Source organism: Danio rerio, chromosome 2, assembly GCF_052040795.2.
Source record: "Danio rerio strain M-AB ecotype USA chromosome 2, GRCz13ab, whole genome shotgun sequence".
Lineage (NCBI taxonomy): Eukaryota > Metazoa > Chordata > Actinopteri > Cypriniformes > Danionidae > Danio > Danio rerio.
The window spans coordinates 24,291,658-24,309,161 of record NC_141022.1 but is presented as its reverse complement, the minus strand read 5'-3'; the positions used below and the strand labels follow the sequence as shown (position 1 = coordinate 24,309,161).

The following is a 17,504-nucleotide window of genomic DNA, read 5'->3' as shown; positions in this document are numbered from 1 at the left end:
CAAGATTTGCATTCATTTATTTTTCAAAAGGACCATACAATATAAAAGGAATATTTTATAAGGCAGTTGGTAAACTAGTTCATCATTTTTGCACTTAATCAAATGATTGATTGGCATGATGCAGATCTAACATTCACTTGGAATGGTCAATGAACAAGTGGAGACTTCCTTCGGTTGTTTACATATGGCTTCAAGTATGGCGAAAATAAGTGAACCACGGTGGAAGCGAAATTCTCCATAGCAGCTTGAACTCCAGCTGCTGTGTTTGGTGGCAATTGTGAGAAAACACAAACACTTGTGTGTGTCTCCGAGGTTTGCTTGATCATCAGCACCTGACATAAAGTCTGAGTTCAAAGTATGAGATAAGAAACGATGTTAATCACGTTGTGTGACTGATAAAACACCCCAAAATGATGCGATATGGAAAACATACACAAGTGTTTCACAGACAATTCTAATAATACTCAACGTTATAAAAAACTAATTCACTGTTTTTGTGAAGAGTACAAAAACACTAGTATTAATCAACCATTATGACAATTAAAGAGTTTTTGGCAACTTAAGAAAAGTTATTCCCTTTGTTGTTTCTTTGAACGTGATCCTAGTGTGATATGAAGCAATGGAGATGCTAGAAACCGCATAAGCAACTCAAGGGACTGTGGAGGAAAATAAGCGCTTGATCACAAGAAACTGAGCTACAAATCTCTCTCTCGTGAAAGCACAGGCGTTCAGATTCAGCTCACAACTAATATATTATGCATTGCATGCAAGCAGGAAAAGAAGCAAATACTGATGTTGGCGTTCTTACATAAATCAGCTCTGATTATGCTTTGAGAAAGGAGCAGATAAGCTTGATCCCACCACGCTAAGTGTGACTTTTTAATCTAAAATATTAGAACTTTATTAAATATGAATTCCAAAACATATAAAGATAGAATTGAGAGAAAAAAATTTCAGTATTATGGAAAAAAATAAACAAATTAAACTCAGAAAAGTGAAAAAAAAACTGCAAAAGAAAAAGGAGATAGATATAGGAAATAACCCAGAATTGTGAAAAATTGTGTTACTGCAAAAAAAGCTTATCTTGCTTCCAGCTTTTGTCCTGTTTCTATGATATTTTGACATTATTTCTGAAAACAAGACAATATTTTTTGCTTATCTAAAAATGTTTTTTGATTAAAATAGCACCTATGATGAAAATCAACTTTATAAGTTGTTTGGACAGAACTGTGTGCAGGTATAGTGTGTCCACATTCATCCTGGAGTGATAGAAAGAAGAGTCTCTTTTTATTTTAATTTCTGACTTTAAAATAGGACCCAAATCCCAGTGATTTTGAGGCCCACTGTAACGTGACATAGGAGTGTGGTTTCCCCACCCACCAAATTGATTGACAGACACCATGCTTATATAATAGCATGTACACATGTCCACAGAATTTTTTTTTTTTTGCAAATAAACTGGAATTAAAATATCTTCCAACTCTCTGTGATTAAGTTTTATAAGTTTAAAACATAGCATGTTCAGAAGAAAAGAAAGTAAAATCACAATGTAATTCTTAACTAATATAATCAGCACGGCCGCATGGTGTCAGTAAACGCTAATGTTTGTGTGTGCAGTTCAAACGACATTTGTGTCAGACTCATCATTTCAGAAAGGCTTGAATTAAGTCCACCACAAATACACAAAATAAACTTGGTATTGTTGACTAATTAGCTGTACTTCAGCTTTATCCGAGTCTGTCTCTGTCACTGACTGCTGTTTATCTGATGTGACGCATGATGAGAAGCAGACACAAGCGTAGGAGCGGTGGGCGGGGAGAAGCAGCTAATTTGGACAAAGTCACAACTACAAAAACAGCTACAATAAATTCACACACTTAAATGGGATTCTGAAGGCTTTGATAAATAATCTGATGAGAATTTGAAGCTGAAACTTTACAGACACATTCTGGAGAAAAAAAAACACATTCTTTAAAAAAAGGTTAAATAGGTGCCCTTAAGAATTATTAGATATTTGGACTAGAAACAAGACAAAACCTTTAAGCAAGAAAAGCTGCAAGAAATAAATTTTTTTCTGGGATTAACCTAAAACAGCAAGAAATAAATTTGGAATAGCAAAAAATAACATTAGAATAAACTCAAAATCACCAAAAATAATTCGGTAAAGAACTCAGAATTGCAATTGAATTTGAATTTATAATGGAACAAATAAACTCTGACCCAAACAATTCCGATTACTAAAAATCTGAATTGTAAGAAATAAAGTATTATTTTTTTTTAGTTTAAATATTCATTATTTTTTCGTGGTGGAGACAGGCTTCTATAGAAAATGGAATATTAGGTGAACATCCTACATAAAACTAAAGCTTCATCACTTTCAACCAAAAATGTAATTCTGTCATGATTTTTTTAAACCCTCGTGACTTTCCAAATCTGTAGAAACTCATTCATCGTTTTTTGGAATGTTATTTGTACACCAGAGAACCTCGGGGAAAAATCTTCCTCCGAAGACAGGAATGAACTACTTTAGGGCTATTTGAAACATTTTTAAGGTCAGTAAATGTTGACAGAATGGCCATTTTTGGTTGAACTATTCTTTAAAAAAAGCAAGAATTTTATAGTACCACCATCACATGCTATTGTAACAACATGACTGTGTAGCGCTTTAGTCATGTGATCACACATACTGTTTGTTCTGTTATACTGAAAGACTCTACAAGCATGGGAATAAAGTATGTGAATTGGACAAATGTCTGTGCTTAGTATATATACTGAGGTCAACAAAAAGATCCCCTTCCCCCATCACCTTTCTGTTAGCATAGCATAGATCCAAGGTGCTTATCTTTGCTGCAACTCATCCAAATGGGACTGTAAATGTTTGATCGTTTTAAGAAAAAGTGAGCGACTGGACACCCTCCACAGTTTGGCAGTGTGGGCAGAAAGCAGACCACGAGGGCTTGTGCCAGCCAGTCCCTCTGCCAAATCCTACCAATGAACGTTACACCGTCTTCCTGGCCGTCAAGACTCGGACTATGGAGCCCACGCCACCTGCGGACAAAGCCTAACACAGACACACACACACAAATAAGCTAAGTTTGGCTTTGATCTAACAGTTTCTGCAATATAAGTCACTTTTAAAGACTGATTTTATTTATTTATTTATTTTTTAATTAAAAAAATTATATTTTAAATTGAGCAAATCTGTTCCATATATCAAAAAACGTGAATAATAAGAATAATAATATTTAAAATAATTATTAAAAATCAGAAATCAGATATTGACAATTATTTTTTTAAATGAATTGAAATAGCAAGACTGGTGCATCACTACTTTCTATTCTTTCAAAATGAAGGTGAAATCTACCATACATCAGAGCACACTTCTGAAGTTTGACTTTTTCACAGAATGATCATTAATGATTAACTTTAACATGTTAATGTTAAATATGGTTATATTAACAAATTAACATGGTATAGTCAGAAATAATAGTAAATAATAAAAAATCTAATAGTAAATTTTTTAATTAACTTTAATTATATTCATATTATACTTGATTTCATTTGTAGGTCACTTAAAAATTTTTTTAAATATATAATAAAAAAAATAAAAAAAAAACAGAAATTGTTACAAAAGATATGGTGGTCAAAAATACTGACTTTTACCAATCAATATTTAGATTTAAAAAAATTGCCACTTCTTGCTAACATTTGAGCATGTAAGAAGAAAATTCTGTCACTATTTATTAACCATGAACTGATCAAAAACCGAAAAAGCGATACTTTTGACAACCCAAACGAAATTTGTATTAAAGTATTATAATTAAACATTATTACGTATAATTTAATATAATGAGTATTTGTATAATTACAAACATACTAAAACAGGGGGGAAATGGAATATAGAAATATTACAATTAATAAACAGAAATCATGAGAAATAGAGTTTATATTAGGTTGGTGCAACTTATTTTTTAGGAAACACAGTTAATCTAAAATCTATTTATTAAGATGTTACCTTTTCATGCCACTGAAGAAGGATGGCACTGCTGTTGTCAGAGGGTCTTTCGAAGCCCTTGTAGATATACTTCATGAGCAAATCTACTCCAGTCTTATCCAGAGACTGAACAGCCTTTTCTATATCGCTAGCCTTGAAAGAGCTGAGCACTTTCAACACCAGACCTTCAGCCCGATCCTGCGCAAACGCACACGCACACGCACACGCACACACACACACAAACACACACACGCACACACACACAAACACAAACACACTCATCAGCAACTTATAATATGAGATTTTAAATACTTTATTGCAATATATGTATTTTTATATATGTATTTAAGCTTACATACCAAAGAATCTTGTCCAGCATATTAATATCAATAGTACATGAGAAATCAAAACTTAAAATGTTTATCTAGCTAGCTTACATTGTTATTGATAAAGTGAATAATAAACCATCCATAAATAACAGTTATAAAATACAAATTTAATCATTTAAAAAAAGAAATATTGATTGAAGTTTATTTTATTGTGAAATGTTGTCATTACGTAAATTTATTTATGAATATGTATTTTAATAGTCTAATATTAAACACAGTATTAATCAAATACTGAGTAATCATCATAATTTTAAGCAATATTAATATTATTTTAAACCTTTATGCTTAATATCAAGCAAATCCCAAATAACTGATTACATGTCATTATTTAAATTAATTTATGAATATGCACTTTAATATTAATAATATATTCTATGTTTTCGCTATCAAATACAGAGTAATCCTTATAATTATTAGCATTAATAGTGACATTATTTCAATCCTTTATGCTTAATATCTAGCAAATCACAAACAGCAGACATAATCATGGAGATTTGAAGTTGAAGGTGTTGGAGAAAGAAACTTTGGAGACGGTTGAAGATGTTCATGGTAAAAGTTAAAATAGTTTGAGAGACTACAGACAGGTTTTACGATAAGCTCACCTTCACATTCTGGTTTTTGGTGTGGATGGGTGGATTCTTCAGCACTGCCTGCAGGGCTCCCATCAGGTTACCTGTGTCTCGCGCTAAGGAAGCTAATAATCTTTCAGATCATCTTTAATAACATTCACTCTCAAATGATATCTACAACAGCATAAATAAGAGCTCCAAGACAATGCCGGCAAACACCACGTTGTTTTCATACCCCCCCCCCCCCCATTTCATTCATGAGGTTTTGTTTGTTGTTGTTGTTTTTTGTGGCTTTTCGCAGAAAATTTTCCTTTTAATCTAAGGTTAAATAATCATGCAAAATGCATGTTTCCACCCGACTGAAGTGCTGATCTATATTATATCATATATCATATATATATATATATATATATACATCAGTCATGTGTCAACTTTTTTAAGGTTGAATGCTGAATAAATAAGTTTGCCATAAACCTACAGGACAATATTTTGCCATAACTATATTAACATCTGGAATCTGAGTGTTCAAAAACAAATGTAAAACAATTTTTACAAAAATTAGGGTGGTCAAATGTCTCGACTTCGTTACCCATCAATACTGAAATGTAAAAAATGACCATTTCCTGTTAACATTTGAGCATGTTCTTAAAAAGATCACCTAAAGTAGAAAATTCTGTCATTATTTACTAACCATGAACTAAACTAAAACCAGGTTGGGTTTATTTCTTCTGTTAAACACATAAGAAGATATTTTAAAGAGTGCTGAGATCCTGTAACCACTGACATCTATAGTGTTGGTTTTCCAACAATTGAAGTCAATGGTTACAGGTTTTCAGCTTCCTTCAAAATATCTTCATTTGAGTTCAACAGAAGAAAGAAACTCAAATAAGCCACTTTATACACACTTGAGAGCAGTAGGTAGTGTAGATAGTCACCTCACTGCAAGAAGGTCACTGGTTCCAGCCTCGGCTGGGTCAGTTGGCGTTTCTGTGTGGAGTTTGCATGTTCTCCCCATGTTCGTGTGTGTTTCCTCCGAGTGCTCCGGTTTTCCCCCACAGTCCAAAGACATGCGGTACAGGTCATTTGGGTGGGCTAAATTGTCCGTAGTGTATGTGTGTGAATGAGTCCGTATGAGTGTTTCCCAGAGATGGGTTGTGGCTGGAAGGTCATCAGCTGCATAAAACATGTGCTGGATAGGTAGGCGGTTCATTCCGCTGTGGCGACCGCGGATTAATAAAGTGACTAAGCCGAAAGGAAAATGAATGAATGAATAAACACTAGAGCAGTGATGGCCAAACTCAGTTCTGGAGGGCCGGTGTCCTGCAAAGTTTAGTTCCAACCCCAATCAGACACACCCGGGCTAGCAAATCAAGCTCTTACTAGGCTTTCTACAAACATCCTTGCATGTGTGTTGAGGCACCCTCCAGGATTGAGTTTGGACACCCCTGCACTAGAGAATGAGAAAATAGTGAGTACATTTTCATTTATGGCTGGACTGTCCCTTTAAACACATCTGATTGGCCGTTGAGTGCACATGCTCAACAAAAATGACTGTGATTGGCTCTAAAGGTCATCGCTTCCCCATATTTCCATTAGTAAATTTCAGTAGCAGTTGGTAAAAATGATTTATTAAATATAATAAATAAACAAAATAGAACAATTAATAATTAATAAAACACAATAAATAAAATATACCGAGAAAAAAATGCCTTATTTCAGTGTTTAGCACTGCACATTATTAATCTAAAATTAAGTTTTGAAATATTTACAGTAGAAAGTAAAAGAGTCTTCATGGAAGATTATCTTACTCAATATGATTTTAGCATAAAAGGAAAACATCATTTTGATCCATGCAATGCATTTAGGCTATTGTAAAATAATAATTATAGCAATAATAATAGATACCCATAAGACTGGTTTTGTGGTCCAGGGTAACACATGTTGTACAGATCAGTGGTCTTGCCTTTAAAAAGCACATCAAACGACAACCGGAAATCGGTGGCATCCGGAAGTGTTTCTACAGCAACCCCATTCTAAGTAATTACTGCCCTATCTAAAAGGCTAATCTTTATAAAAGGCACTTTTTAAACACTACAACCACAGTTTGCTATTTTAAAAGAAACTTGATGAGTTGGTTCCCTGACACAAACTTGTGAAGTCAATGTGAAACGTGCATGTTTGAAATGAATGACTGACTACCACACCCATGTCTGGAGAACAGCACAATAATAATAATAATAATAATAATAATAAATATAAGCAAATGGACACCAACATAATCGCGTGCTTTTTTAAAACGACTAGTCGAAATGCTGAAGAAAGTAAGCACAACGTGAGCAGCAGGAGCTGTGGAGCAAAAGGATATGATCTGATGAGGGAATCCACCTCTGCCTCATCCGGACCCAGCTGATTTTCTCCGCCGTCCTCCTCGTCCACAAACTTGTTTTCGTCGTACTCGTCAACATCCACCTTCCTGAAGCGGTCGGACACTGTGTTCTTCGACATGGCTGATTCCGCGAGTCTATCAGTCGGGAAATGTGAGTTTGTACAGAGCAGTTTCGGCTCTTTCAGGAAGCAGATCACTGCTCGTTGACTTCCGCATAAAAGCCGCCTAGTGGCCGAAGCCGGAAACAGCACGTGTTCACATGACGCACTCTAGGTGGCAGCAAAGGACAAATAATAACGAAGATGATTATGATACTTAACGACGAGGATGTTGCTACTAGGACTACAATTAATGCAATAAATTACTAATTTGAGAAGAATCATGTTCTGGATATTAGTTATACTTTATATACCAAACTAACAAAATATAAATCTGTGTATCTCATTTATTCATTCTCTCTCTTACTCAGGGGTTACCACCACAAAATGAACCGCCAACTTACCCAGCACATGTTCTATGCAGAGGATGCCCTTCGACCTGCAACCCATCACTGGGAAACACCCATACACACTCATTCACACACATACACTATAGACAATTTAGCTTACCCAGTTCACCTATAGCGTATGTCTTTGGACTTGTTGGGGAAACCGGAGCACCCGGAAGAAACCCATGCGAACACGGGGAGAACATGCAAACTCCACACAGAAATGCCAACTAAGCCAGCCGGGACTTGAACTAGCGAACTTCTTGCTGTGAGGTGATTGAGCTACCCACTGCGCCACCATGACGCCCGTTGTGTATCTCAAAATGTCCGTCTGTCTTTTTATTCATTACTTCCATTTTGATCGATATTTTGATTGTCCTAATATCATTTAACCTAATTGTTTATATGAATTAATTCATTTTACTAGTTTGTAGAATTTTTTATTTTTATCTTTTAATTTTAATGTTTTAATTTTAAGTTGATTATAAAAGTAAAATGGATATTGAAGCTTTATCTATCTAGAACAGAAATGCCCAAACTAGGGCCCACGAGCCAAAGTTGGCCCTTGGTAACCTTTGATTTGGCCCACTATCCCATAGGAACAATACTTGTAGGGGTTGGGCAATGCCTTTAATAGAGTTTGTCATTTCTAATTTAACATAACCTTTTGTTTGTTTGTGTTATTGTTGAGCTAACTTAAACGTTTCAATTAAATGATTAGTTTTTTTTTAAATGTACATACAGTCACTCAATGGATAGAGGACAACGCACGAGACAATACAAAAGGATGTGCGGCTTGACTAGTGTGGTCAGCATTGAACTCCAACGTGTTCTAAATAGAATTGATTGTTTTTTATTCTAATATGTTCATCATAAACACATTAAAACAGATTATATGATTAAAGTAATGTTTTCTATTAAGTTTTAAATATGAATAAATAAATTAGAAATTTACCCATGGCGATGATAATGTAATGTATATGTTATAAGTTATATAACTTCAGCCCACAGCACTCAATCAGGTTTAGTCCCTGCATAAGCAAAAGTTTGGGCATCCCTGATCTAGACTGCAAAAAAATCAGTATTTAAAAAACATAATAAAATAATCAAAAAAAATATAAGTACACGTTAAGGTACATAACATGTGTTAATTCTTTAAATAATTGTGCTCTGATTGCTTTGATCTGACTTATTTCTTATTTAGTTTCCAGCACTATATTATGATAATGATGCATTACTGATGCTACATTCTTTAGGTAAACTTTATTTACTGCATACAGCAATCCAGCAGATTCCCGTAAAAGGTTAATTAAAACGTTTCCAAAGGTGAAAAAAGTCATGACTATATATTTGATGAATCGATTAATTGATACCAGAATGTTCTCCCAATGAATAAAAGGACTAAAAGCTAATTATTATTTTATATGGACAAAGCGTCATAAATTAAATAGATGTTTCTCATAATATTGAGATCTTGGATATTTTGAGGTTTTGGCATCAACATATTAAGATCATTATGCATTTGCCTTCACAAAATGTCTAGTTTGCACAGAAAAGATATACAAATATACTTTAATTCTGCAGTTTAACAAAGATTGAATATCAAACATATTATTGAAAAGTTGATAATTACTTTATTATATGTAAAACAATCATATATAAACAGATTTCCCTTTTAAATAAACATTTCTAAACATAATAGTTTTCTAATAACGGATTTATCTTATCTTTGCCATGATGACAGTAAATAATATTTGACTAGATATTTTTCAAGACACTTCTATACAGCTTAAAGTGACATTTAAAGGCTTAACTAGGTTAATTAGGTTAACTAGGCAGGTTAGGGTCATTAGGCAAGTTATTGTATATTGATGGTTTGTTCAGTAGACGATCAAAAAAATACAGCTTAAAGCGGCTAATAATTTTGACCCTTAAAATGTTTTTTAAAAAAATTCAGAACTACTTTTATTCTAGCTGTAATAAAACAAATAAGACTTTCTCCAGAAGAACAAATATTATCAGACATACTGTGAAAAATTCCTTGCTCTGTTAAACATCATTTGATGAAAAAACTCAAAGGGGGGCTAATAATTTTGACTTTAACTGTATATTTTAATATGTTTGAACTTACTGGCTATCCTACTGATCAGTTTTAGCAGCAGGTTTATTAAATTGGTATGATTTTGGTACCATTTTGGTATAATTTTATTATGCACTACATGTAACAAACCATACACACATACACACAGTCGTGGATGAAGCACCTTAATACCGTATTATTTCAGTAAAAGTATTTGAGTAAAAGAACAAAAGTTTTATGTATAGCCTACCTAAATTAAAGATAAAATAACTAATTAATGAATGAGTTTCTCAAGAAAACTATTTCACTGCATTACCCAAACTTTTCATAGACTCATAGGTCCCACTTTATATTAAGTGGCCTTAACTAATATGTACTTACATAGGAATTAATAGTTTGTTACAATGTACATATTGTGTAAATACATGTATTTACTGTGTACTTATGCTTGATTAAATACATGTATGTAATTACATCTGTAATTAAATTTTGTAATTAAATTTGTAAATACACTGTTGACCACCCCTTACACCTTAACCCACCCTTAAACCTAACCATGCCACCAAACCTGTCCATAACCCAACCTCTATCACAACTCAAAAGCACCACAATTGTTCTCAAATGTACATTGTATTTATTTTTTCTGATGTACTGTAAGTACATAGTAGTTAAGGACACTTAATATAAAGTGAGACCGACTCATAACTAATACTGAAAATGACTGACATTAAAAGGGTGCAAACACATCAAAATAACAAAAAAAAAAAAAAATGGAAATGGCAGATTTTTAAGCATTTTAACAGACTGATCTCTTACAGCATATTTAGTTCTGACAGTTGCGACCTAAATATGATACAATATTTACATTTCAATTTTAAATGCTAAAATTATGCATTTGTAACTTAAATTTCACAACATTGTAGGGATAGTTCACTTCAAACTGAAACTGACTATTGTATATAACGTAAATAATTTGTCTTACAAAAAATGTATGGTTTTTAAACAGAAGTGTGCCACTACTAACTGTACCCATTGGGTGATGAGCCAATAAATTATATTAAAATTTTTGAATGAGATCGAATTTAGATGAATTAACCACGTAAACAAAAAGTTACAAATAGTTGTGAGATTGCATCGGAATGGAAACCATTTACACACCTTCACTTGTCACAAGTTTTGAGTGTCTTTCTTTTGTTCAATAGAACAGAAAAAAGCTATTTGGAAAAATGTTGAGCCCTATCACCACTGACCCTCATAGGATTTGTTTTTCCTACTATGGAAGTAAATGCTTACAATTTTCAACATTCTTCAAAGCATCTTTTGAGTAAAACGAAACTCAAAGGTTTGGAATAGGGCTGCACGATATTGGAAAAAATCTGACATTGCAATATTTTGTTTTGCTGCGATATATATTGCGAAATGAATATAATTTCACCAGATTATTTGAATAGCTCTGTATGGGATTGTATGGGATGATCAAGTCTTTTTCTACACAGAGCATCTGCATTAAAATATAATAAAGTAAAAGCATATATAACTATGACAATGCAAAAATACATTTTCTGGGGTCCAGCTTTATTTAAATAATTAAAAAAAATAAAAAATAAAAAATAAAAATGAAAATATCTAGATCTGTTCAGATCTAGTTTGGAACCAGGGCTTGACATAAATGCCAAATACAGGTAGATTTTTAGTTTGAGACCGTTTGTCAATGGATGCGTGCAGCACGACTGATAAGTGTTCGCTCGAGCAAAAGAAAGCAGGTGAATACCAAATGAATGAGAGGACGCTTAGGCACACAGTGATACACTTAGTGAGATTCCTGCTCACTGACGACAGTCGCGCGCACAGCTGATGTGATGTACGAGAGTCTCCATGCCTGGAAATGAAACTGATGCGTTTCACTTTAAAATAGATTGAAAGAAAATGGTGCTTCTGCATGAACAGTCCTGCTTCTTTCAAGAGCTCAAGATTTTTTGATTGCTGCTTTCACTTTGAACATTCTTTGAAAAGATTATTAATGGGCTTAACGTTAACCGTGAACATCCTTTCACACACGGAATGTTTTTTTCACCGGCTTTTATTTGCTGTTTTTGTTAATGTGGTTTAATTATCATCCTTTACAATAATGTTGCTTTAATAGGAGATTAACTCTCCACTTATCTATAGTTTACTGGTGATCTGGAACCCTCAGCCAAGACAGACTGCAGTGTAAAGTTTTAGATATATGAGAATAATTTCGTAAAATGTCAATGGTTTTTTGAAGAAAAATTTTGTTGGATAAAAAGTGATATTTAGCTTGTTTTGACGCATTATTTAAAATTTGTGGCAAGGAAATAATTAATTAGTTTGGTGTGGCCAGAGGGGAAAAAAAAAAGAAAAATCTTTAGTGTTGAGCCCTAAAAAGTCATGTGAAATAAAACTAATTGCAATGCGACACTGAAACCACAACCTATTTATTCATGCTCAAGGTCACAAAAAAGTGAAATGAATGAGGAGGCATGTGGGCATAAAACAAAATTTAAATCAAGTAATTTTAGCATGCAAAAGTCAAATTAATGCATGAAAAATATATTTTCCCAACAACATAATTGTGGCTAGTGAAAATGGCAAGTGGCTAGAAAACTACTAGCCACAGTGGCTGGTGATCAAAGAATTTAATGTCAAGCCCTGTTTGGAACAACTTGAGGGAGAGTAAATCATGAGTATGTTTTCAATTTTGAGTCAACTATTCATTTTAGCGCACACTGAAAAAAAAAGATTGATTGGATTTGCTCAATTTTTCTAAGGTACGATGTTCAGCATGAACTTATTTCAAACAAACAAATTAAGTTAAATTGACTTTATTTGTTTAAATTCAGCCCATATAAATTGTTAGCAACTGCTTACCTCAAGAAAATCAAACAAATCATTTTTGTTCAGTGCAGGTAATCTCCTGTTCTTGGTCTAACCTGTGAGTAAACTCAGTGAATCTTCAAATGGAGACTCGCTTGCTCCTAAATGATAATTTGAATCAATTGCTGATTCCAAACATCAGATCGTTTCAAATCATAGCAGATTCATTAAATAAGATTTGTGAATGATTTAACTGGTTAACTCAACTTATTTGTGAATTGAACACAGCTATCATGTCTCTGAAAGGATGATTATTACTCCAGTTCAAAACAATGAAGAACAACTCATTTTCTGCAGTGGAATAAAAAGTATATTATTATGCTTTGCAATGTAATGAGATTTCTAAAAGTATACTCTGAAAATATACAGATCACTAAAAAACCCTTTGTTCAGTCCATCACTGAGTTTTGACATCATAATTACGCCATTCCAAACTGTACAAACCACAGACAGTGAGCAATGTTTGAAGGTAACATTTATTTTGGATTTAAAGAGCAGTGTAACACTTTTTTTCTCTATTTTTACCATACAACCAGTCTTTCCGGTATATATACGGTTTTCCCAGTTCAGTACTATCAGTGACCTCACATTCTCAGCTCAAACTCAACAGTTGACATTTAACAAATGCTTAAAGGGGTAGTTCACCAGAAATAAAAATAGACATTTACTCGCCCTTGCATGATTTCAAGACTTTATGCTTTTCTTTCTTCTGCTGAGCACAAAAGAAGATATTTCGAAAGAAAGCTGAAAACCTGTAACCACTGACTTCCACAGTAAGAAAAACAAATGGAAGTCAAACATTCTTCAAAATATCTCCTTTTGTGTTTGGCGGAAAAAAGAAATTCATAAAAGGTTTGACACAGGTAAAGGGTGAGTAAATAATGACGAAATGTTCATTTTTGGGTGAACTCCACCTTCAATTGTGAGATGTCTGAATATGAATAACTAGACAATGAGATATTAAAATAAATAATCTTGCATACACTTTCATGACACAGTTTGTAAACCAATGGAATGATTATATGGGAAGTCAGATTTCTACGCTGAATGTGCCATGGTTTTACCACAGATGCGTGCGATATCAACAGCAAATGAGATTTTCACAACACGTCCCATCATGTCATTATTCGAGTCTTGCGTGGGAGGCAGAAAATGCGCATTTCACCTTCTTTCTTCCCCCCCTGGGCAGATGACATTTGTAAGCACAATAAATAAAAAGCAGCCACATCCAGTTCCAAAGGGATGAATCTTCCGGCTGAAATATGAGATGAATCCTGTCCTGAAGGCTTAAAGTCAACCATCATCCGGTCACAAAACAACTGAACGCAGAAACCTAGATCGTTTTCTTATCACTTCAGCAGAAACACAAGAAGGAACAGCGTGTCCCGAGGCTCTGAGAGCGTAAATTATTCTCTGAACAGTATTTAAAGCTAAAATGTTAAGCGAAAACAAAGCTGTGTAGAGAAGAACACAGCCAGATTTGTAAGGGTGACCTTAGAATGGTTTTGGAAAAAGGTCTAGTGAGAAAAAGAACGGGAAGTGGTGAATCACGGAGTGACTCTTATATACAAAGCTCCTCGCGTGCTCTGATCATCGAGTGTTTGTTTATTGCATTTTTTGGCTAATTTAAGAATGTTTTCAGTAAGAGCAGAGTACTCAGAGCTCTCAGATCAGCTTACGCACTTTACCACATTCAAATCTATTCAACTGAACTTCTCCCAATATCAGCGTAGAAAAGATAAATACATGTTCTGTGTTACTGATGCAACATTCCAGACAAATTAATATTTCCCATTTCTTAATAACGTTTCAGGCAATCTGATGCCCTCCAGAAAACATCCATTTCGAAATGATCCCACGTCTACTTTAGAATAAACAACCTATGTTTTTATAAATGTCAATTCTGAAATGCCATCAAACTGTGCTTATATCATTTTATTTCATATCATTTTAACTAAAACTAAACCCATAAAAACTAAAACAAAAAATCTTTTAATATAATTTGAACAAAAGCTAAAACCATGAACCTACAAAAAATGCTGTAAAACAAAAATCGGCAAAAAACAGTTTTAAATTTTTTAACTTAATCTGAAAGGTATGAAAATTAGTAAAGGGTTTAGAATGTTTAGTAAACAAATAAAAAAAAAAAAACACATTTTAACTAAAATATGTAATTAGATCAAACTTTTAACAATGAAGTAGGGAAGCAATGCTGGTATTCATTGAATTGAATATTGTGAAATTATTTGATTATATTTGACACTTTCTGTTATTTTTTTAGTCTTTTTAGTTAATGATTCAGTGTAACTGTAACACTTTAATATTTGTTAATGCAGTAACTACCATTGACTAATGCTGCGTTCAGACTGCATGATTTTCTCCCCGATTTTCGCCAACAGGTTTTAAGAAATTGCAGACAACTGCCTGAAATCACAGGCAAATCGGTGCTCAGTCATGTGAGTGACAATTACACAGTATCAAAGAAGCGATCTGAGAGAATTGCAGATGAGTGGTCAACACCTGTCAGATATTTGGTATGCTAAATATGTGGACCTGTCGGTGATTTAAATCATGCCGAGTGAAATGTGCTCTAATTGAAAATAACATCGGCGATCACCTACAGCCAATGAGAGAGCAGCATCCATTAGTATAGGTATCTGCAGGCCAGAGAGGATGGGAGAGAAGTTAAAAGGGCTTATTTTCAGTCTATTTGGACCCAAGAAATGGAAGAAAAACTAGATTAAATTTGGCAGGAGCACCAGTGTCTGTTTGACGAGTCGTCTGAGCAATCTCACAACTGGGTTGAAACAAAAAAGTTTAGGAGAAATTGCTAATTCCCTTTAAAGGTCAGGTTAGCCAAATAAGTACATTTCCTACCCCAGAAAAGGCTTCCTTCTCATTGTGCAGTTATGAACACAATATAGACTACATGACCTCGCATGGTTTCTATTTAACTTTTCGTGTGTTTGGTTATGAGACATATTTTGGACAAAGTTGTCTGCGATTCTTCTTATTTTAAAGTCATGCGGAGTGAAACCCTCTGTCACCGATCCATCTTGCAGTGTAAACAAAGCAGCGACGAAACGCTAGCCCAGATAGTCATGCAGTGTGAAAACATCCGTGACACGACTACTTTGAAAATCATGCAGTCTGAACTCGGCAGAATGCAGGGGTGTCTAAACTCGGTCCCGGAGCGCCAGTGTCCTCCATATTTTAGTTCCAACCCCAATTAAACACACCTGATTCAGCTAATCAAGCTCTTTCCAGGTATACTAGAATCTTTCAGGCAGGTGTGTTGAAGGAAGTTAGACTTAAACTATGCAGGACGACGGCCCTCCAGGACCAAGTTTGGACACCCCTGAAACTAATGGAACCTTATTGTAATTATCAATGAGCTATACATTAGTTACATGCTTATTAACATCAGGTTTTATAAAAATTCATTGTATGTTCTTGTTAGTGCAGGTACATTAGATATTAAAAGATACACCTTTTGTAAACATTTATATAAACATTAATAGATGCCTATAAGTCTTTTCAGTGTAAATTCATTTTATAAAACTATAATTATCTATAATGTAAAATGTTGCCATTTAGTTTTATTTAGTATACTGGCGTAGCTACCATATTATATTGCATCATAAGAAGTACAAATAGCTAGTTAAAGGGGACCTATTATGCCCCTTTTTACAAAATGTTAAATAAGTCTCTGATGTCCTTGGCGTGTGTATGTGAAGTTTCAGCTCAAAATTCTTCACAAATAAGGTTTAATAACTCTTTAAAACGAACCCTTTTAGGCTTTGATCCTAATTGTGCCTTTTTAGTGACTGTCGCTTTAAATTCTAATGAGATTTTGCTCCCAGAACTCATCTCGAAAGAAGGCGGAGCTATAAATGCCTTTGTGTCAGCTTAGTGGCAGATTCAAAAACAAGACTATGGTCCAATGCTAATGAGGGAGATATCCTCACAAAGAGGCGGGTCAACTAAAGTGTTTCTGCAGGCTTTTTGCAGATAGTCTTTAGACAGTTTTTAGTGTGATTATAAAAAAATAAACGAATAAAAGTTTACTATTAGATGGCTGGTTATATTCACAGACTGTTGCCAAACAACTGTGTTTAAACCCCGTATAAAAGTGGTTTTGCTTAACAGGTCCCCTTTAAGACTCAAAACTGCAGTGATCATTTGAACCACATTGGTTTAAAATGATAGAACTTTCATTAGCCCCTTTCACACATACAGACTTTTCTGTAGGGATCATGTGTAAACAGGCCCTTTTTAAAAATACAAGTAAATTAATTCCCGGAATTTTCCGGAAAGTGAACTTGTAACATTACCGGTAATTTGCAGGAATGCTGCAGGAAAATTGCCAGAAAGAGCACGTTCACGCTAAGAATTTGCTGACATGAGATGTCTACTCCAGCCAATCAGAACATTCAGACGCATTCACATCTGCGCTGTTTATAAAAATAAAAGCCTTTAAATATTTTTCCCAGACACATTTAGCTGCTAGATGTTAGTCAGATAACGTTTCTATGTTCCTTCTTAATGCCAACTTTGTAAAAATGTATCGATAAAATGCTTATAATAAACCGCTGTTTGTTTACCTTCAAGCTCTGCTTCAGTTGCCTGACGCGTGTGCACGTGAAGCAATGCACTGGTGAGTGCTAGCACATACACATATTATGTACATCTCGACATGCGAAA

The 17,504-nt window shown here is 34.1% G+C and overlaps 1 protein-coding gene across 1 annotated transcript; it reads right to left on the bottom strand.

The window, feature by feature from the left end:
* Positions 1-7,547, bottom strand: arpc5a (actin related protein 2/3 complex, subunit 5A). Its single transcript, NM_194378.4, is given in 5 exon segments — positions 1-1,989; positions 2,119-3,061; positions 4,016-4,192; positions 4,986-5,058; positions 7,318-7,547. Coding segments are annotated over 4 exon segments (453 nt in total). The 5' UTR covers positions 7,458-7,547; the 3' UTR covers positions 1-1,989; positions 2,119-2,998.
* Between the last annotated feature and the right edge of the window lie 9,957 nt (positions 7,548-17,504).